Source organism: Phascolarctos cinereus, unplaced genomic scaffold (genome assembly GCF_003287225.1).
Source record: "Phascolarctos cinereus isolate Bilbo 61053 unplaced genomic scaffold, phaCin_HiC Scaffold_3;HRSCAF=262, whole genome shotgun sequence".
In the NCBI taxonomy this organism is placed as follows: Eukaryota; Metazoa; Chordata; class Mammalia; order Diprotodontia; family Phascolarctidae; genus Phascolarctos; species Phascolarctos cinereus.
In genome coordinates this window covers 89433002-89456320 of record NW_027555736.1, presented here as the reverse complement: position 1 = coordinate 89456320, position 23319 = coordinate 89433002, and the positions used below count along the sequence as shown (strand labels likewise).

General features: G+C 40.2%; 1 protein-coding gene across 4 annotated transcripts in view; it reads right to left on the bottom strand.

Moving 5' to 3' along the window:
- Positions 1–5143: 5143 nt before the first annotated feature.
- RGS10 (regulator of G protein signaling 10) overlaps positions 5144–23319 on the bottom strand; it is a 74476-nt gene continuing 56300 nt past the window's right edge. For 3 of the 4 annotated variants that reach the window (XM_020988213.2, XM_020988212.2, XM_020988211.2), the window contains one exon: positions 5144–6282. In XM_020988213.2, the coding sequence (XP_020843872.1) occupies positions 6136–6282 (147 nt within the window). In that variant the 3' untranslated portion in view covers positions 5144–6135. Of the gene's footprint in view, positions 6283–6840; positions 6900–23319 lie in introns of all 4 variants that reach the window. The other variant, XM_078151029.1, reaches the window with a different exon arrangement.

Sequence of the window (23319 nt, the reverse complement as noted above, 5' to 3'; positions counted from 1 at the left end):
GGGGGACTTAACTTCAAATCCAGAACTCCAATACTGGCTCCTTCTCCAGCACACTGCTCTGATTGGTGACATGACCTACTATGTACAGCAAATTGCAGCCATGCTTCACTCTCTGTCTCAACAACCATTCTGAAACTGGGCAAACGCCTTCTATTGCTCCTTTTTCAATGATGAAACCCTAATCAAATCAGTATTGTCATTACTACTGGAAAGGGTGTGTCTACTCCCCTGTGCCTGTCCTCACTGTCTCTGTATCTTTAGGAAGCCCCTATTTTGTGTGTAGAGGAGAAGGGAAAGAGAGGGAAGGGGCCGGGGGGGGGAGTGTCTAGAGGTTGTCTATGACTATTGTTTCAGAGCAGGCCTGCACAATCGGTGGCCCGTTCTAAAGGTTTGCTCTTGTCCTTTCCATGGAATAGTCTGCTCATTTATAGCAAACATTCAATAAAAATCAGCTTATGTTTCTCTGGAGACAAAATACATCATAAAAGTGAAGGCAACAAGAAAACAAGGCTTAAAGAGGGTGGAGGGGAGTGGGCACCCAAGGGTAGGCAATATCAGTTTGCTGGGAAGCTGTGATGTGAAGAACAGGGAGGAAATGGGTCCTCGTGTGGGAGCAAGTCTCCCCAGATGGATCACTCAGGAGGGTCAGGGGGCCAGACATGGCTCCAACAGCTCGTGATCATATTCAGTTTGTGATAGCTGTGCCCTTCCCTTGCAATCAGCTGGCCTAAAACCTGGTGCAAGCTTCTCCCTTTTCTTCTCCTCCTCCCCCCAACACTTCTGCCTCCCATGATCTTTACTCCTTCCTTCCAGCCGAAATAACTACACTTCCCATTATCTACTTTAGGCTACTTTTCCAAAACAAACTGCCCCATTCCTGGCCACGACTTCCCTATGTATGTTCTCTTCACCTTTTAGAATGAAAGTTGTTAAGAATTGAGACTGTCCTCGAATTTGTATTTGCATACTCAGTGTTATCACAGTTTGAGGCGAATCATAATTTCTTCTTGTTGTTTAGTCAATTAGTCATGTCTGACTCTTTGTGGCTCCATTTGGGGTTTTCTTAGCAAAGATACTGGAGTAGTTTGCCATTTCCTTCTCCAGCTCGTTTTATGATGGGAAAACTGAGGCAAACAGGGCTCAGGGTTAAGTGGTTTGCCCAGGGTCACACAAACAAGTAAGTGTCTGAAGTTGGATTTGAGCTCAAGTCCTCCTCACTCTAGGACTGCACTCTTTGCGCTGCACCACCTAGCTGCCCAGCTAAATGATTTATGACACAGTCCCTTTTTTTGTTGTCACTCAGTCGTGTCAGTTGTCTCCAACTCTTTGTGACCCCATTTGGGGTTTTCTTGGCAAAGATCCTGGAGTGGTTTGCCATTTCCTTCTCCAGCTCATTTTACAGATGGGGAAACTGAGGCACAGGGTTAAGTAGCTTGCTGAGGGTCATACAGCTAGTAAGTGTCTGAGGCAAGATTTGAATTCAGGAAGATGAGTCTTCTTGACCCCAGGTCCGGCACTGCTCACTATGCCACCTAGCTGCCCCAATCATAATTAATGTTTTCTCATGCCTGGCATGCCTGGCAGATAGTGGTACTGAATAAACGCTTACTGGCCTCGTTTACTATACTATGTGCCTCATGGGTTGCAAGGGAAGTGCTTTACACATATAATTTTGGGACATAGCCAATACAAGAATTTTTTTTTGCCTGATTAACCATATTTGTCACAAGAGTTTTCCTTTTCTTTTCTCAATGGGAGGGGGGAAGGAGGTGGAATGGAGAGAAAATAGATTTTTAAGTGAAAAAATAAAATAAAATCTTTAAGATATGCTTTACAAATCATTTCAACAAATTTAATTCAACAAATATTTATTAAGCATGATGTGTAAGGCTCTGTGCTAGGTGCTTCAAACACCATGGAAATGTGAGTTGTTTCAGAGAGCTCGAGCTCCTGCCAATTTAGATGGTTACCACTTCTAAAACTTCCAACTTTAGAGACTTGCTTTTACAGACTTGTTATTGCTAACAATTTACATTTACATTCTCGACTGACAGTTTTTTATGAAGCACATGAAGTCTTGTAAAGCGTTTTACTTCTGCTATGGTTTTGGTCCTCAAAACCACTATGCAAGGTTGCCTTATTACTATTGTTTCAGTCCATGAACACTAACTCTTGGCGTCTCTCTGGTGGCCCCCTGTGAGGAAGCAACATGGTGAATTGGAAAGTGTCCTGAACTTGGAGGTAGGTGAGACCTGCTTCTGATACTCATTAGCTGTGTAACTGGGGCCAAATAATTTAACCTCTCTATGCCTCAGAATCTTTCCCTATAAAATGGCAATAATGATACCTGCAGTATCTATCTCAGGGATTTGTTGAGGATATGAAGATCTTTATCTCTCTAAAACTTCAAACAAAAAGCAGCTATTATGGTTATTATTATTAAAACAGGGGAATTCTGTCTTTGAAAGAGTTCTCCCATGGGTGGAAAGAAAAGCTCCCCCAGCTACAACTGGCTAAATGTCAAAGCAATCCCAAAGTAAAACATCATATGTAGCATTATAACCAATGGCTCCATCCACAGTGATGGCAGTTGTCCAAGAAAGTGACAAGCGAAGGGATGGAGAGGACCAAAGGGAAGTAATGGCTAGAAAAATACTCCAAATAATGCAAGTTCCTCACACAACTTAATTACCTGGTAGCTTCAGGAGATAAAATTTTGCTTCAGTTTCCTGCACAGCATTTTCTAGGGCTGAAACTTTGCTGAAGTATTGGGAGAATAACCTCATCTGAAACAATGGGATCTTACCACCTCACCCCAAGTTATTTCATTTTCTGGAGCCTTGGAACTCTTCCCAGGGCCTCATTTTTAGGAAGGATCGTGGCATAATGTTAAGTCCATGGGCTCAGGAGTCAGTACACTTGGATTTAAGTCTCAGCTCTGCTAGTGTAATTTCTTTGTTGTTTTTCAGTCATTTTTGACTCTTCATGACCCCATTTGGAGTTTTCTTGGTAAAGATATTGGATTTGCCATTTTCTTCTTCAGCTCATTTTACAATGACTTGCCCAGCTGTGTGTGTCACACAGCTGCAATTGTCTGAGGCCAGATTTGAACTCAGGAAGATGAGTCTTCCTGACTCCAGGCCTGGTGCTCTAGTAAACTGCCTAGCTGCCAACCAAGTCTAACCCTCAGTCTCCTATACAGTTCCTTTACAATTTCTCTACTTTTTTTTTTCTGGTGAGGCAATTGGGGTTAAGTGACTTGCCCAGAGTCACATAGCTAGGAAGTATTATGTGTCTGAGGCTGGATTTGAACTAAGGTCCTCCTGACTCCAGGGCCAGTGCTCTATGCACTGAGCCACCTAGCTGCCCCTAAAATTTGTCTAAAACATGTGTTTTGGACTGGATGTACTCCATGGTCTCTTCCAGTTCTGATGTTTCCTATGGTCATGAAAAATTTCTGCATATGGACAATGCTGTTTGTATTTTTTTTAAAGGTAGCTGAAGTCAAGAATGGATGAGAAAAGGAAAAAACAGCAAGAATTTTCAGGACTGGCAAAAGCTGTGGTGCATTCATGCAGTTCAACATGATGCTTCTATTTTGTTGACTAGAAGGGTCTTTATACATCATTTTTAGCCAAGATTTACATTTTTTATAGTCTCAGTCATTCATTCATCAGATACTTATTGAACACCTACTTTTTGTAAAATTCTGTGACTTCAATTGTTTATTAAAAATCATGTTATGAGAAAGCTTTTATGTCTCTTCAGACACATAACGGCTGAAAATTTTTCATTGAGAAATTAAGAGTTTGTCCTATGGTCCTAGAACCATGGCAGAGCATTCTCCTTATGGACAAGAACTGATCTAGTGGCTTTCCCTATGCAACAGCCGGCACCATCGTTCTCAAAACATGACTAACTGGAATATACCAGGCATAAGTTGTTCACCTAATTGCTGAATGAATTGTTCACCTAATTCTTCTTCTCATTCATTCACTCAACAAATATTCAGTAAACACCTTGTGTATGAAAGGTTCAATAAGAAGCAATTCCTGCCCTCAAGGAAGTTATCATCAAAAGCTTTCTGCTCTACCCCCTCCTGACTTTGTCATTACAATTGCATTTTTATTCCATGAGTGGGGATCTTGCACTCTCTCAGAATCATCATTCTTAAATTTGAAATGTCTCCCTTCAGGGTAGAGTAGACTCAGAAGTGGAAGAGTTTGCAAAGACCACAGCATATTCTGAAATCTTTCTTTTTTTTTTAAGGTGGGGTAACCTGTCAGTTTGTGTTTCTGGCACTTAAACTGTCATGAAATAACTGAAAATTTTCATGAAAATCTCTCATTTATGCAATACAAAGGAGGGGGTTTTTTCACCAAGAAACATAAATAAAAGATTTCAGACTTACCTGGGTAAGTCATTTCCTGCTAGCAGAATCTGTTTCTCTCTCTATAAGTATAATTTTATCTCTAAGATCCCTTCCAACTCTGAAAGTCTATGATTCTATGACTGGGTTTTGTTTTGTTTTGTTTTCTTCAGTCAGTCCTTGAGACATCATGAGATAGGTCACATCATAGTAATTGCATTACTGGAATTTGGAAAATGGAGATGCTAGGTTGGAAAGTCCACAGTACAATTTATTCTTTGTTTCTAAGGCTTTAAGGCTGGCAAGTGTGATTTAAAAAAATCCATCCATACCATTCTAGACTAGAGAATTATTTGGGAACTATATGCATGCCTAAAAGGAAGGTGCCAAACACCCACTCACCTCCTAATTCTATTGCCTTGTCCTGAAAAAGGGAGAACAACTGATCTGGCTTGGCCTGGCCTCATCTGGTCCGGCCTTACTGGGCTCCTGGCCAAAGCCTCTCCCCAAGTCTCTTGGCCTGGTATAAGCAGATGCTTGGATCTACTCACCCCTCTTCCCTTGTTGAATTATCTTTTTTAGTGTGAGTTCTCCAAAAAAACCCACCATTTGACTTCGTGCACTCAAGCTACTATGATTTAAGGGGGAAAGTCTCTTTCGGAGAGGGAAGAGGGAGGAGGTTGGGGAGAGAAGAAATAGAGCAAGTAGGTAGAACTGAAAAGCACAATTTTGGAGAACCATCCACAGAGGAAGAGGAAGAAGCAAAAGTCACTGTTGAGTTTCAGCATGCATTTAATGTCATTCTTTCATTACACTATAGCTTATGTTCTACGAGGATCCTGCACTGTTTCCCATGTATTTGTTTATTGTTCACTACTGAGATCTTATTTCTGTCAAGATGGGCTACATGACTGGGTTTCCCAGAAAGGATTAGAGCCTATTGCATGAAATGTCATGAACCATGGGGGAAAAGCAGAAGAAATAGTAAGCCATTGATTACACAAATAAATCCACACAGAAGAAATAATAACTCTTTGATTACACAGACATATACAGCTCCCCAAATCTTTACAAGCTGTTGACAATTCATTTCTTTCCATTAATATACTTGCCTTCAAGAAGCATTCAGGCCCAAAAAGCGTGATTGCACGGTTGATAAGCTCTACGGTGACCAATAAATAAACCATCTAAACAACTAATTCCTGAACTAATTTGCAAGACAAATCTGGAAAAATATCCCAAATCTCATCCTGGGGGCATCTGGGTAAAGAACAAAAAAAGCAAAGCCTGTCTATTTTCCATAAGCATGTTACTTGGCATCAACTAGCTGTGTGACCTTACCTAAGTCCCTTCCTTTCCCTTCCCTGGGCCTCAGTGACCCATTCTGTTAAAAAAAAAACACAAAGAAGAAAGTCTTTAATAAAAATGATCTCTAAGGTATCTTCCAGCTCTAACATTCTGTTATCCTAAGTGAAGACAAGAAGGTTTGGAAGCACTTTATTCCATATAAATATTGAACATGTTCAATGTTTAAAGAGTCTCTCGGTCACTTGGGAAGAGCTGGAAAAAACTTTATCTTCAAGGACATTGGGCAAGAATAGCTTTCATGCAAAACTAATGGTTCAAGCAATTAGTAAGATACACACAATACCACAAACAGGTTTCATATTTCTTAGTCCATCTATAGATCATCAAGCAGTTCTACACGCCACATGGTTCCTGAGAGTTAAAAAAAAAATAGTTGCCGGTCCTCAATCTTCTCCACATCATGTGTTATAAATTCTAGAAGCTCTTTTGGCTACAGTTTGGGAATCAGATGCATCTTCTTCCTCTTCCTCAGTTCGTTTGTGTTTTAAAAATAAATCCGATTTTAAGAAGCGGCTGTAGCTGTCATACTTCATGAGATTAAAAATCTGAGGAGTGAAAGGAAAAAAAAAGTCTGAAGACTATAAGTGACTGAGTCAACAAATGAATCAACAAATATTTAATCTAGCATTGCAGCTCTTTGTGCATGTGTCCCATCTATAGCTCATTTATGGCTCATGAAGCAGGGGCTGTCTTAACTAAACTTTATATCTCCTCCAGCGCTAAACACAAAACTTTGCCCACAGTGGGTGCTTAAGAGATGCTTGGTCAGCTGAAATGCAGCATGTCCCATCTGCCTTGTTTGTGAGGCACTGTGGGGCAGTCACAGACTTCCACGTGACTAATGCCACCTTCCATTCACATAGCAGTTCACAGTTTTTCAAAAGCTTTTAGTATTCACTATCTGCTTTAACATTCAAAGCTACCCTGGGAGACAGGCAGGGCAGGTATCTCCAGCCATTGGAAAAATGAGAAACAGAGGTCCAGAGAGGTTGAGTGATTAGCTCATGGTTATCCAGCTTCTAAGGCAGCTGGTGGCACAGTCAATAGAGCTCTGAGCCAGGAGTCCGAAACACCTGAGTTCAAATCCCACTTCAGACACTTACTAGCTATGTGACCCCAGGGAAGTAAGTCACTTAACCTCTGCTTTTTTCAGTTTCCTCACCTGTAAAATGGAAATAATAACAGCACCTACTTAACAGGGTTCATGTGTGGCTCAAATGAGATAATATTAATAGAAGCACTTAGCACAGTGCCTGGCACACGGTTGACACCGTATAAATGCTTATTCCCTTCCCTTCTCTTTCTTTCCTATAAGCCAGAGACAGGACTCAAATCCACACTTGCTGACCCCAACTCCAATGCTCTTTCTGCATAACTCCATTGTGTCAGGAGACACATTTTCTTCCTTGAGTGAACGTACAGCCTGAATAGAGAGAAAATACATACACAGAGAAAAACAAAACTGATACCATAAGGCAATAAACAGCTTGAGCCAGGCTAAGCAGCCTCCCTGAATGCTTTTGGTCGATATACATACATTTACCAGAATATAAAGCATTTTCATTGTTGTTGTTGTTCAATTGTGTCCAACTCTTTGTGATCCCATTTGGGATTTTCTTGGCAGAGATACTGGAGCGGTTTGCCATTTCCATCTCCAGTTCATTTTACATATGAGAAACTGAGGCAAAGAGGATTAAATGACTTGCCAAGGGTCACACAGCTAATAAGCATCTGAGGCTGGATTTGAACTCGGGTCCTCCTGACTGCAGGCCTGGCACTCTATCCACAGCACCCCCTAGATGCCCACTCTGATACTTAGTAGCTGTGTAAACTTAGGCAACCTTTCTGAGCCTTAATTTCTAGCTTTAAAATGGGGGCAGCTGGGTGGTGCAGTGGATGGAGCACCAACCCTGGAGTGAGGAGGACCTGAGTTCAAATTCAGCCTTAGACACTTGACACTTATTAGCTGTATGACCCTAGGCAAGTCACTTAACCCCATTCCATAGCCAAAAAAAAAAAATGGGGACATTTGTGCCATTTATCTCACAGAGTTATGAAAATCGAATGAGATAATTTATGAAGTATTAAATAATTGCAAACAATAAGGGTATCTCCACGGAGATAAAATCTGCGGGAAAACTTTATAAACTTTAAAGCATTGTTTACACTTCAGATATTATTATAGCTTTATTTTCACCCAACGCTGTAGTATCAAAAAGTCATTTAGTAATTTCTAATTTACCTGGAAAGATAACAGAAGTCTATTTCACTAAGCTTCTGAAAGGGTTTGGACATTTTAGGATAGAAATCGTGGCTGTAGAAATACTGGTCACAATGTTATTATTATGGTATCACATGACATGATTTCAATATTACGATGACGTCTGAGATTCCAAACATATCTCTGATTTTGCCAAGAAACAATACAGTTGCATATTCAGGGCAGGAAAGCAGCAGTCTTGCCAACAAGAGACTCTCAGGAGGAATTTGGTTAGAAGACGACAAGAGAAGGCCTTAGACAGCAAAAAAGTAAGGGGCAAGACTAGCTATATCATCTATCTCTGTGAAGTAAACCATTCGAATCAATCATTCCATGAAGAGCTAAAAGGATCTTGAATAAACAATGAATAGAAAGAATGTCTGGGGCATTAAGCTCTGATGGAAAGTGCTGGGCTCAAGCTGGAAGGTTGGGGGTTCCAGGCTCATCATCTCTGCCATTTACTAAGTAAACATCACCAAGCCTCACTTTCCCTCTTTATTAAAAAAGGAATAGTAATAGTTGAATTATTTGCACCAAAAGTTTGCCCAACAGAAAGGATGGAGTGTGTAAGAAGATAGGTGGAAAGAAGCATTTTCCAGCTGACAAACAGATGTGGCCCATAAGAGATTTGAAAATTCCTTCATGAGTGATATCTATCATGTGCCTTTAACCGTAGGGAGATGACAAAATTAAATTATCATGATGATGGAGATAATAAAAGCCAATTCCTTGCCTCCATTAGGTCACACACAACAAAATGGAATGCGACTAAGCTTCTCAGAACTCTGAGAATTACAGGGTTGAAAGGGCATTGGGTCACCCGGCCTAACATCAGGCCTTCTGAATGTTTATGTCTCATGGACCCCTTTGATAGGCTGGTGAAACTTGCCATCCCCTTCTCAGTGAAATGTTTTTGTTTTTCTTTTTCTTTTTATGTATGAAATAAAAAAGGCATTTCTATAGCATAGTAGAATTTTTTAAAAAAGATGAATGCATATGAAACTGCAACTGTATTATATACAACTTGGTATTCCACTTAAATAAACAATAAGGTTATCATATAAATTTCTTTTTTTTTTCCTTTTTTTCTCTTGCCCCCCCCATGGCTACCATTAGATACAAATATGCATATAAATATAAAATCATTCCATACATACTTCCATTTATCAGTTCTTTCTCTGGATCTAGATAGCGTCTTCCTTCATAGGTTTTTTGTAGTTAATTTGGTATTTATAATAGTCAAAATGACTCAAAATAATGTTTTAAAATGTATAGGATTACAAAGAAAACTGTTTACATTGAATTGTCAAAATATTTCTTAAAAGCCACAAGTTCATGAATGTCATCTTAAGAACCCTGCCTGGCAGGAAGCATGGGCCATCCCCTAATATCTCTAACAAGTGGACATCCACCTTCTTCTAGAACCCCTCCAAAGGAGAGCTAGAGGAAGGTGGGGAGAGAAAGTTGGTTATCCTGAAAAGTGGTCCACGGCACTTTTCTAACTGCCTCGCCTACTTATCAAATGTATGTTATTAAAAAACAAAACACCTCTTAAAGTGATTATCTTAAACATTTTCAAAGCACTTATTTAACCATTAAGCATAGTTCATGGAACCAGGAAGGACCATCGTTCTAGCTTTTTAACCTCTGGATGTGTATCCTTTAGCTGTGCTCATGCCAGAAATTCCTTTCAAACCTTTCCTAAGATGTCTAGTAATCCTGCTCTGAACCTACTTCCCTAATTGGAGTCCTCTTTTCATTTCTTCACCTCCTTAACAATTTCACCTTCAACCTCGGATGGGGTTTCTTGGGAGAGGGAATGAGAGGGAAATCTGAAATAGGAGTATAGTATATAACTACATTTTGCCTAGATTGGGAAAAATTTGAGGGAAAAGATCCTTGGAGAAAGAGCAAAAAGCATAATTCTTAAGAAAAAAAAAAGAACCCCCAAAAAAGAAAAAAAGAAATAACCCACCACAAAAGTCTCCTCTTGCTTCACCTCTGGGTCCCAGACTCATCACCAACTATTTCATAGCTCTCCAAGTCACTAGAGTCTCCAAGAGGAATTTGGGGATGTTTGACTGGTTTAACAAACAGGATATGCCAAGCATGACAAACGAAACAATTTTATAAGTCTCTCTCCTCAAATGTTGTATGTGCTGACTTATGGGACAGGGAAGAAAATCTCTTATTTTACATACACACACACACACACACACACACACACACACACACACACACACACGCCCCATTCCTGTTTATACAGAAAAAGAGACAAATTTAAGTTGAAGACATACAAATCAAAGAAAGATTGAGTATAACCCAAATGTTTTATAGGAACTTTCCATGTGCGTGGGTGTAACATCCTGTTTGCCTAAGGTAGATGTTTCAGAGCAACTCCCTCAGAGTTTAAAAAAAAAACCCACTTTATTTGGAGCCATACCAGGTGGGCAGAAGAGGGAAGGGAGATAAGAGATAAAGTTTGTATCATTTCAGTGAAAAGTGAAAAAAGCCATGCTAAAATGCCTAAATGTTTTGAAGGAAGATACTAATGGACCAACATGACTTTTTAAACCAACCAAGAGATAGAAGTTTCCAGTGGGTGTGGACCAGGGAACACAGGTATGCGATATTTCAGTCAATACCTTCTTGTGTCATTGAATACCATTTTATTTGGCAGCTCTGGTGCACCCTAAGTATTTCACAAGAGAACATAAAAAAAACTTCCCTGCCTTGTTTAGATGTGAAATGCTCCACCGGCAAAAAAAAAAAAAGTCTTCCTAGATTAGGCCTGGAGTTCTCTCCTGTGCTGAATGAATGAATTTGTTAATAAGTTTATTATGTACAAAACATTAGGCTAACACTGCAGGTACAAAAAGAAAAGTAAGACTGTTTCTATAGTAACTGAAGAGATAGACAAGGCCTACAAGAAATTTTAACTGCATGTCAGATGGAAAGGCCCAGTGGTCTCTTGACCCAGTAGCAAGGCAGATGTTAATGTATCTTCTTTGGTGCCATTTTCACTAACCAAAAAAACCTATCTGTTTCTGATACTGAAATAATTGAAGGTGCCATGGATTCTGGTGATGACAAGTTTCCTTTCTGGAGGTTCAGTAGCTGTGCCTTCTGAGAAGACAAGAGCTGTAGTACCTACAGAGGCAGCACCTAGAGGTTGTATGTCTACAAGGGATTGCTTCCCTGCATGAAGGGACACATGGGCTGGGACAAGACAGATGGTGTGGGGAAGCTGTGCTGTTTCATGGCTTTGGGACTCATCTATCCGTAGCAGTTGGGGTTGGTGGCAGGAAAGAGGATGGTAGACCAGGCCCTTCTCCACATGGATTGTTCTCCTGAATGATAGTTGTAAGGTCCAGCCTGGAAAAAATAGCAGGTGACCTAGTATGGGGTGGGGGTGGGGGTGTGCTGCTCTTCCCAGAGCTGTTGGACACAGAGTCCTGTACTTTCTTTATTAGGGTTGAGAGTTGGGGGTTGAGTCAATGGTTTGACCCAGAGACAGGCAGCCTGTGGCCTCGAGGCCACATGTGTTCTTCTAGGTTCTTGGGTGCAGCCTTTTCATTGAGTCCCTTTTACATTACAAATCCTTTTATTAAGGGAATTTATTCTGTGAAGTTTGGATTCAGCCAAAGGGCTGCACTTGAAGACCTAGGGGGCCACATGTGGCCTTGAGGCCACAGGTTCCCCACCCCTGGTTTGACCCAACTGGCGTGTCATCTATCTCCTGTCTCTTCCTCTGGCTGCCTTGTTATTTCTTTAATTTCTATAACTCACTTATATTGAACCATTTTGCTGTCAGCCTAAGACCCATATAATGTTGAGAGGAAAAGTACAGTTCTATGAAAATGCAAAAATGGAATGGGATGACTTGGGAGTAAAGGGGTGTTTCCTCATTTGATATCTTCAAGCAAAGGCTGGAAAACCACTAGTTGAGGTATGTTCTAAAGAAGATTCTTGTTCAGGTGTCAGTCAGACTTAATACCTTTGAATTACCTTCTGAATCAACGATTCTAGGATTCTATGTGTCTTCATCTTCTTGGGTTATAAGATGCGTTTTATCTTCACTTATTCAATAGGGTCCCAAAGATCCAAGACTTCCACTAACATTTCAAAAGTCCTTCTAACCAAATGGTTCAGTGCCCAAGGCAGCCTTGCCTACAGGCTGCGCTCTGACAATAAAGAAGTCTCCTTTTAACGGATGCCAGAAAGCCCTTGATTACCTTCTGGTCTCTGAAAAGGATTAGGGCTAAGATGACTAGGAAAATAAGTAAGTGAAGAGAGCTAAAAGACAACTGGTTGGTTCAAATGTAGTTCTACCCAAAGGCATCATACAAACCTGATAAGCTGGATTGATAGATTCTAAGAACTAGAAAGAAACTAAGAGATCCAATGATAATAACAATCGCTATGCCTTAAACACTTAATAGCTTTATGACCCTGACCAAGTCACTTGCTGCCTGCCTCAGTTTCCTCATCTATAACAAAGGGATAATGACAGCAGCTACTGTTGAGGTCAGATCTGAGAGAATGGTTCAGGTGTGGAAGAATTCACTCAGACCTCTGTAGCTATTGGGAGCTTTATTATGTGAAGCACACAGGTCTCCTTACCAAGAAAGCTAATTGAGACCCTAATATTTGAGGCAGTTATACTTATATAGAGGTTTCAGAATGATGATGAAGTATTAGAGGCTTTCATGGAGGTTAAAGATTAAAGACAGGACAAGAAAGGATTTTATGAGATAGGATGAGGGAGACAAAAGGAATTCTTTATGGTCCAGGATGGTGAGTTAAAGATTTAAGGACAGGGGGACACAGGATAAGGGAGACAAAAGCAATTCTTTTGGTACAGGTTAAGGAGAAGTTTTATGGTATTTCAAGAAAAAGGGAAAAGGACTTTAGGATGCCTCAAGTTACAGGATAAGCAACTGGGCTTTACAAAGTACTGGAAAAGCAATCCTTAATATTCTTTTTAACCCTTGGGGTACTGTTTGTATTCACATCAGCTACCTATCAGAATCATTGTGAGGATCAAATGCGATAATATTTGTAAAGCTCATGGCAAAGCTTAAACACTAGCTATTGTTCGTTAGCATTTAGCTACTATTTATATGGTGATTTAAGTTTGGCAAAAATTTAAGTTTCCTTATCTCATCTGACCCTCACAACAATCCTGTGAAGCAGCTGCTTTAAGATGAGGGAACTGAAACCTGAAGGAGGTGGAGTTGCTTTTCCAGGATCACGAAGCAAATATCTGAGGCAAGATTTGAACACAGGTCTCCCTGACGTCTAAGTCTAGTACTTCGTCTATTGTGCTACCTGGTTTTCTCCCATTACAAAAGGTGAAACTGAAGCCTAGAAAGGTGAGTGACTTGACCAAGGTCACATAACTAGAGAGTGGTCAAGCCACAGAACCAAGACATATATAAATACATATGTATGTGTGCACATACATGTGTATGCATGCATGCATGTATGTGTACCTATATATGTACACACATATGTACCCAGGGCATAGATAATGAGCCCCTGCACACATGTATGTGTATACACATATGTATATAATGTGTACATATGTATGGTTGTGTGTATATATTTATATTTACATATTGATCCTATCCAGACTAATGATATTAGGAGTCTCTGGCTACATTTGCTAGCTTATCATTAATTCTGGGCTGTACCACGATTACACTGGGAAGAGGTCAGCCAAGAGTCAACTTATTGATTGTATGTGGAAAAACAGAAAAGAATTGGAGACCAAAAGGAGAAACTTGTCAGGATCTGACTAGGAGACTAAGTAGAAACAAAAAATCAAAAGCACGAGAACACAGAAGAAATGAAGAAAACAGGCTGCCGGTAGATTGAGGTCGTGTGCCCCTTTTTTGGCCAGATAACTGTGGCCCAGAAGGGCTTTGGGTTTTGGCACACACGGCTGTCTGTCTGTGAGCTGTGGGCCTGGAATGTAAATTGTTGAACATCGCTGCACTGGAATTCAGCCCTCTGAGCAGCTGGAGGTTGGACGCCCTCTGAAAAATGAGAAACGATCCTCGCTGCAGACATGCAACGTCTCTCAACCCTTCCACATCAGAAACGGAGCAGTCTATTTTATGACCAGCAGCTTTCCCCTCCACCCTCAGTTTCCCCTCCTAATCTTGGCTCTGGTATTTCCCCAAGGTTTGCTGCAAAATTAAAGAGACATCCAACATCATTCCTCCCACTGCCCCCCCCATAATTGTTGAATACCACATTATTTATTGTATGAAAGAAAAATCTAAAGGTGAAGTTTAGATCTTTTAAAGTTCACTACTTTGTAATATAATCCTTTCTTTACACAGAGAGATATAACCACAGCATATGGAAAATGAGAAAATGAAAGTCCATAAGCACTTAATAAAGCCCCTTGAATATCCCTAAGCCAAAATTTACTGATGGGAATGGGAGCTGAACACCTAAAAGGAAAAGATAATGTCTTTGGGATCTGGGACCCCAAAAAGGAAAAGCTCTGGACTTTTCCCACATGCTCAAATCTCTGGAGTTCATCTGAGGCAATAATCCATTCAATAGGCTTTTCACTGTAGCTACACTCAATCTCCCAATTTTGTTCTGTTACCTCCCCAAGCCAATGCCCCAGTCACTTCCCATTCTAAATCCTATGTAGACTCCATTCTCCCTTGGCCATATGGTCCAGGTCCCTGGCATTCTATTTCCTTACAGTCACCCCAGCTTACTAGCCACAATTCAGATGTTCCCTAGAACCCTCCCCACAGTCACCTCAGACTACTTGGCCACCCCTAGATCCCTTCCACAGTCTTTCTGTATATAAGATCCATCTTGGCCATCACTAAGATGCTTAGATTGTTAAAATCTAGCCAATAGCACAGACTCACTAGGAATCTCACTCACCCCAATTAGTGTTCTAATAAACCTTGTCTTTGGCTGAAAGAAGGCTTGGGTCGAATTCATTTGCACAGGACCCGCATCCCTTGCTCTCTCTATTTCAGGGTTCCAGCACCCCTAAGCCTCAACATTACTACTCCTCTCTGGTCCTCAGTTTCCTCATTGGTAAAATGTGGTCACATTAGATGATCTCTAATATTGCTTCTAGCTCTAAATCCTATTTTCTGGGCAAGTTATATTCCAAACCTAATAAGAATTTAAAACTTTTAAAAAATAAATACCTGAAGTACTTAATGAATCCTCCCCTCTGGCAACCTTATTCTCCTTTTTTTGGAGGGGGAGGAGGCTTATAATCTGTCAAAATGTTTCTTTATATTTATTTCTGGTAGATATAAGCAAGAAGTGAGAGGGAGAAAAAATTAGCAAGAAGTATAATATAAACAAATTTTTAACATGATTGTTTATAACTTGCACAAAAATTTGACTGTTTGCAGTTAAGAGCAGATTGGAGTATATCTACAGTTGCCATATTTTCCAAATCAAAAATCAGGATATATGGTCTTACAAGTCATTCTTTTTGCAAACTACTTTGTGGGGGAAAGAAAAAACCCAACAAACCAACCATTTTCTTTTCTTAAAGTCGAGACTATCTCTAAAAAACAGAAAAAACACAGGATGTGTAGTCACTATCAATGTACCCCGCAAAGTATTCTGACATTTGAATTGCAGTCTGAAGACTTCTTACAAACACATGTGCTTTAAGCAAAGGGGGGAGGGGAAGGAAGGGGAGAGGAACATTTCCACACAATAAAAGTGATTATAGGATTGGCAAAAGAATTTGAAGGGTACTGGTTTCGTGAAATGCAGAAGGATTATATCCCAAAGTTCAGCCTGCTATGCATTCTTGTGATGTAAGGAGAGAGGTTTGCTCCAGAGAAGGTCGGAGGGAAGGTTGAAGCTAAGAACAGAAATTAAAATAACAAAAGCTCTTACTTCAAATTCTTTCCTGGAGTTTCCTGAGGAGGTCTTGTGATGGGCTGGGGCAGAGATATCCAGCCCTTTAAAAACTGAACTCTCAGTGGTCTCCCAAAGGGAATGAAATCACAGTGCCAAGACTTTATAAAAGCTTGTGTGGAAATATTAACATGTACTGATAAAGTCTGGACAATTTTGACCTATAGAGGCAGATGCTGGAACTAATTTTGCTAGCTCAGAAATTACCTCAAAGGCTGGTTATTTTTTAAATTCTTTCTTGTCTGGAAGAAGATAGTGGCGCTTTTAAGAGGAAGATAACCAGATTGATGCTAGAGGCTTAAGATAGCCAGATTCAGTGTCCAAACAACAGGTTTCCAACTTGAATCACCAAAGCAAAGGCAGAGGGGTTGGTTTTAAACTTGCTGCCTTTTCCCACCTTCTGTTCTGAGCTATTTATTCTGCTTCATTTTTTTCAAACACTTTTATAGTCTTTTTGGCCAAGCTTTTTTTAAAGTAGAATTTAGCAGCTGACCCTCCCCATTGATACCCAATACGATTTTGGTTCTGTAAAAAAAATCTTTTGTTGATTCTCAGTTAGGATGGCATTAGGAATGATCACAGAAAAAGCTTGGCCTTCCTGTATAAACTCCAGCAAATACTTGAAAACAGCCTCAGAAAAGCTGATGAAAGGCCAAGAAATCATAAAAGAAACAAACTCCTCCTTACAGTCCAGAACTGTCCAAAAGGACGGCCAGAAGCAGGAAGAGGCAAGGAGAAGAGCAGAAGCCAACTCAAGGCAAGGAGGGAAGAGAAGTCAGTGAAAACTCCCACAAATGGATCTGAAAACCAGCCAGCACTCTGGAAAAGGCTATTAAAAGCCAGTGCCAGCTCCAGTCACTGGATGGCTGAAAACAAATCCCAGTTCTGGCCTCTTGGAACACAAATGGGTGAAAGATTCATCCCCAAGAGGCCCAGAGCAGCGAGAGAATGCCAGTCAGTAAACTCTTCAGAACACTAAGAGCCACAAAAGGAGACGGTACCAACTCATCCAACAACCCACTGAGGCTTCATAAGGCCAAAGCAAAGGGACAGAACCAGCTCTTAACTGAAGATCGTACAAAGAGAAAGAGAAAGAAACCAGCTGAGGCCTGAATCTGCACTGGGCCACCAGGAAACCAAGATACAAGCCAGGGACTGAGGCACAAGGCAAGGTCTAATACCAGCCACTCCATCCACTTCAGCAATCGCAGCAGCATTCAGAGTGAGCAGGATAAAACAAGGCCTATCCAACATGACCTAGCAGTGTTTGAGGGGACTAACCTGAGCACAAAATCCCAAATTGAAAATTAGGGCTGCAAATGTGAGTAAACAAACTAAAACGCTGGCATAATTAAGAAATAGATTGGGTGAGGAGACGGCCAAAAGGTAAACCTAGAAGAAGAAAGTAACTCCATATCAACTATAAGCAAAGCCTCAGAGTGAGAAGTTAAAAAAAATGGTTTTGCCTCAAGGACTACAAGAGGATATGGAAAACAATGAAGAGATAAAAAATGAAATGAGAGTTTATGAGGAAAAAAATTTAAAGAAGAATAAATAGCATAGAAAAGAAGGTGGAAAACTTCATATAAGTAGCAGACTGTATGAAAAACAGAAACAGAAAAGAGAATTCAATGACTAAATAAGACAAGAAGCATTAGAACAAAGTAAAAAAAAATGAAAGAATAAAAGAAAATGGAAGATATCCATTTTCAAAAACTAGAATATAGGTCAAGAGGAAATAGTTCGAGAATCATTGCACTTCCTGAAAACCAGGACCAAACAAAAAACTTGGATACCATATTTCAAGAAGTTATACATGATAACTGCCCAGAGCTATTAGAACTAGAGAGCAAAGTGAAAATAGAAAAGATTGCGACCAATCACCTTCTGAAAGAAACCCCAAACTGAAAACACCAAAGAACATTATAGCCAAAATCCAGATGTTCCAAAAAGAAATTTAATGTAAGAAGCCAGTAAGAAAGAGTTGAAGAACTAATAGACTACAGTAATGATCAACCAATACTTGACAACATACTACTATCCAGGAGAGAAAAGTGGGAACAGATATTCCAAATGGCAAAGATGAAGACTTAGAATCAAGAATAGCTTACCCTGCAAAAAACTGAGTATAATTCTACTGGGAAGAGAAAGAGTCAAGGGTAAGAATGGACCTTAATGCAATCTTTCAAGAATTCCTGAGGAAAGAACCAAAGTTGGGCAGAGACTTTGTTTTTTGGTTTTTTTTTTGCTTTTGGGGGGTTTTTTTGCTTTTGGGTGAGTCAATCAGGGTTAAGTGGCTTGCCCTTGGTCACACAGCTAGTAAGTGTTAAATGTCTGAGGCTGGATTTGAACTTGGGTCCTTCTGACTCCAAAGCCAGAGCTCTATTCACTGCACCACCTACCTGCCCCCAAGGGCAGACACTTTGAAATGCAAGCACAGGAGTCAAGAGAAAGCCAGAAAGGTAAAGACACTTGAACAATTAGAAGGGGCTAAACAATGATAAAGTACTTACATTCTAATGGAGGAAGGAGACCAAAGCTCCTTCCGAATCCCAGTGTCTTCAAGGATCACAGAGGGAGTTAAATAACATAAGCTATAGGGCCTTTCTTGTTTTGTGTTTTTGTTTTTTCTCTCTTGTGCTTTTGTTGTTTCATTGGTTTAAAGAGAGGAATGAAAAGGGAGAGAAAAAGGAAGATAACAGAAAAGAACTGAGGAAGAAAAGGAAAGCCTCTATTTCATATGAATAGAATGCCAGAGTGGAGTGTAGAAATCTATATCCAAAATTTCAGTGTGAGGAGACAGAAGTTCCCACCCACCCACTCAAAACAGAACATCAGAGCATTGAGGTTTTACTCCCTCCAGATATGCACTGGTGAATAGAGAACTATGAATTTGCCTTCTTAGCTTCTGTCCAGGCTCAAATCACTTACCCGTCATACCAGAGAAGACTTCGGGATTGTCTAACTCTAAATGAGACAGTTGTCTGGAACAGTCAGCTGTGCTCTCCAAAGGAGCAGAAAACATTTACTCTTAGCCTAAGGGCATTCTGACTCAAATTTTGTTAACCCAGCAGAGTGACTGTGACTGAAAACTGGTCAACCTGCCCCCATCATCAAAAGGTTCTAGCTAGACCCTCATGGCTGGGAGCTGAGATAATTGGCAAGTGGGCTTGAAAATGTGAAGCTCTGAAGTTGGTAACAGGGAACAACTCCCAGAAGACTACTCACCCAGCAGTTACTAGTAGCCATCACAAGATCAACAGGAATGAATAGAGCAACATATCCAGCAAACACATCACACCCACCAGGAAGGAAGCCAATGAGAGCTGTGCAGTAAAATCCCCATAAGACACAGAGGTTTCTGTATCATCAGAGGCAAGAGTCAGCCCTCTACATTTGTTCCCTGACTACATGTGTCTCCCATGCATGACCCCTATTATGACCACCATCCCTACCTCCAGTGGATATCTGTGGAAGAGTATGCCTCGAGTGGGGGGAGAAGTGGGATATTTCAGTACAACTTACTTATTATGCTATTTAACTAACTGCATTCTTCGAATGGTTATAGAGAAAAAACAAACATATTGGTGGGGAATTGTGAACAAGAGTCTTGATCAGACATGGGCCCACAGAGCACCTTGCATTTGGAGCAGCTCTTCTAGGGGACAGTTTTCAATAATCATGATTCATTATTTCAATAACTGACCCTCATCTCTCTTCCCCTCTCTTGGTAAATGGATGTAGTGCATCATAGATTTACATGCTAGAAGTCATCCAGTTCAATCCTCTCATTTCCCCATTCCACATGAGGAAACTGAAGTCTAAAAAATTGAAGCAACTTGCCTAAGGTCACACAGATAACAAGAGGGAGAGCTAGAACTTGAACTTGCATCCTCTGCCTTCTAATTTGGCACTCTCCACTGCACCATACTGCCCCTTCAGTTTTCCTCGTATTTGAATTTGTTAAGAGTTAGAAGGGCTTAAGTTTCCACAGGTAGAATAATGCAGAGATTTTAAGAACAAAGGTCCCAGGAGGTGGTACACTGTAGGTGGGCTGGGCTTGACCAATAGGAAGTAAGTGGATTGTTCCAAGAAGACCCCCAAATCAAGATAGGGCTCGAGCCAGCTCAGACCAGTTAGGGTCAACCTGAGGACACCTGAAAAATGTTAGTGCGCCTGCTTAATGAACTTCATTAATATTATCTGACACACCCCACATAAAATTAGAGCCTCATTAACAAGTCATGGGATGTATGACCAAGGGAGGGGGAACATACTTGAGCATATCAAGGGGAAACATGTAAGGAAAGGTGTAACCTGGGAAGGGTTGGACCAATCCTGGCCTGGGAGGTTTCCCGCTGAATTCAACTGCATAAAAGCACACTTTCCCTTGCACTCAGGGCCCACCCCTCCTGAAGAGGGGTGGAGCCCGCTTCTGGCCAGAAACGTCTAAATCCTCTGGACTTTCTTTATAATAAATTTTCTTGATACTAAATTTTTGGTGTCAAGCCTATTTCTAACAAATTTAAACTCTGTTTTTCACCTTTCTATCCTAATAATGCTAGAAAATGTATATATTTCACATGCACGTATAATTGGTATGCTCATACAACTACACTATTCTGTACTTAGACTTAAGAAAGGATACTGTTTTATACTCATGATAAATCAAGGTAGGATGTTCAATAGTAACTGGTATGTCATTCTTACCTAAATTCAGAAGAGGGCAATATAAACTGGAAGAGCAGCTCAAAAACCCAGGGTCTTTCTAAAGTAGCTAATGGCAGATGCGAGGGTTCCCGTAAGGGGTTTCAGGTAGGGAGTCCAAGGAAGAAGGGGCCCAAAGGAAGGAAGAAAACTGACTGTTTGCCCACAAACTTCCTACAATAAAAGTTTGTCTAAGGTATGAATGAATGAATGAAAATTGCATTTATTAAGCACTTCCTGGGTGCTAAGCACTCCAGAAACAAATACAAAAGCAAGAATACCCTGAAGGCATTCTAAAGGAGACAATACATATAGATCTCAATATTAGCTTATTCTTTTAGTGACACTGCCCTTTCCCATTATTATAATTTTACACCAGGAATGAGGGACAAGCAAATTCATTTTGGGGTTATCATTTAGACACTTTACTTTGAAGAAGCTCAGTTTCCTTACCTGTAAAATGGAGATAATCATCCTACATAGAGTTGTTGCAATTGTAATTGTAATTGTGGTTGATCTGAGAATTCCCTGATCAATCTGATTAGCTTACTGCTAAGGGATAAGTCTCTGTAGAGGACATTTGATGATACCTCTCTCTTTGTAAGGACTATTGGAACTGAAGAGAACAGAAGACACTCTCATTAATTTTCCCTGATTAGAAGGTTAGAGTCTGGCACAGCACTCCCCTCCTCTGATTAGGAGGCAGAAGTTCAGAAGTGACACTGTCTAGGTCACAGGGGAACCTGTGGCCTCAAGGAACAAATTTGTTCTGCGAAGTTTGGATTCAGTCAAAGGGCCGTACTTGAGGACCTAAGGGGCCACACGTAGCATTTTCCTTAGTTATTTCAGAAATCATTCTGAGAAGAGGTCCATAGGCTTCACTAGACTGCAAAAGGGATCTATTACATACAAAGAAAATTTAAAATCTCTGGGCTAGAGCACTGGCCTGAATTTAATGATAATTATTTAATAATAATGTCTACCTTTCCAGGTTTCTTACCCCTTACTTCCCACTATATACTATGATCCAATGATATTGGCCTCCTTGCTGTCCCAAGAATAAGACATGCCATCTCTAGCCTCTGGTCATTTTCTCTGGCTGTCCTTCATGTCTGGAATGCTCTTCTACCTCAAATAAGTCCTAGATAAAAGCCCATCTTCTACTGGAAGCCTTTCCCAACTCCTCTTATTTTGCACCTTCCCTCTCTTCATTTATTTCCTGTTCATCCTACATATAGCTTGTTTATAAATATTTGCTTGCTTGTTGTCTCCTCCATTAGATTGTGAGCTCCTTGAGGGCAGGGACTATCTTTTGCCTCTTTTTGTATCTGTAGTACTCAGCACAGTGCCTAGAACACAGTAGATACTTACTAAATATTTATTGACTAATAATACGAAATTCAAAAGGGATAAATGTAAAGTCTTGTGCTCCGGTACAAAAAATCAACTTCACAAGCACAAGCTAAGGGTGAGTGATGGTGTTAATGGATTACAAGCTCAATATACATCAGCAATACGATATGGCAGCCAAGAAAACTAATGCAAAACATACAACTTCTAGGAATTGGAAGGGAATAGTCCCACTGTACTTTAGTCTACAGGTTCCCAAAGTGGGTGATACCACCCCAAGTGGGGTGCTAGGATGATCCAAGGAGACAGCAGTAGTCTCAGGTACAATTGGGCAAGAGGGCAGTGGAAGCATAAGGAAAGAAGAGAAGAGAATTTTGAAAAACTTCATATATGTTTCATATCTTGTATAACAGGGTTAAAGTCATAGTGATGAGATTATTTTTCAAATAAACACACAAAATGCAAGTTTTAACTCATCAGTGTTCAAGTTCGCCAATAGGTCTTAACAAGCAAGTATTGGCAGGCAAGCATGTCGGAAGTCCAGCATGAATTGGCAGGAATATGTTCGTGTAATGACTTGTTCATAATACAATTTGATTCGGCTACATGATGCAAAATTGCATCATCAAAATTTCAATGTCCACAAATTTATAGTAAATTATTAAATTTAAGATGCATCACTTTAAAAATAGATAGTTTTATTTTTTTTGAAATGATACAAATTTTTAAAAACCATTAAAGGGTTAGAGAAAGTAGATTTCCAAGGGGTGGGGTGCTGAGTAATATTTTTTAAAAGGGGGAGTAGGCCAAATAAGTTTGGGAACCTTTGCTGTAATTATTCATTCATCTGGAGCAGTAGTTCTCAAAGTGTGATCCAAGATTCTGTGGAGGTCCCCAAGGCCCTTCCGGAGGATATAAGAAATCAAAAATATTTTCATAATAATGATAAGATGCTTTAATTTCTAATATGATGACTATTGACAGATATAATCCACATAAACAAAAGCTCTTTGGGAAGCCCTTGAAAAATTTTTAAAATGCAAATGGGTTCTGAGACTCAAAAGTTTGACAACCACTATTCTAGAGTATTGTGTTCAAGCCTGGACACTGATACGATGTCTTTTAAGAAGGCCATTGAAAAGGTGAAGTACATCCAGAGGAAGGCAACCAGGATAGTGAAAGGTCTTAATTCAATGTCATAATGGGATTGACTGAAGGAATTAGATATACATGTTAACCTAGACAAGAGATGAATTGTGAGGTAGGAGAGGGATAAGGGAAAGACATGGGGACTGGATACACATGTTGTCTTGAAGTATTTGAAGGGCTATCATGAGGA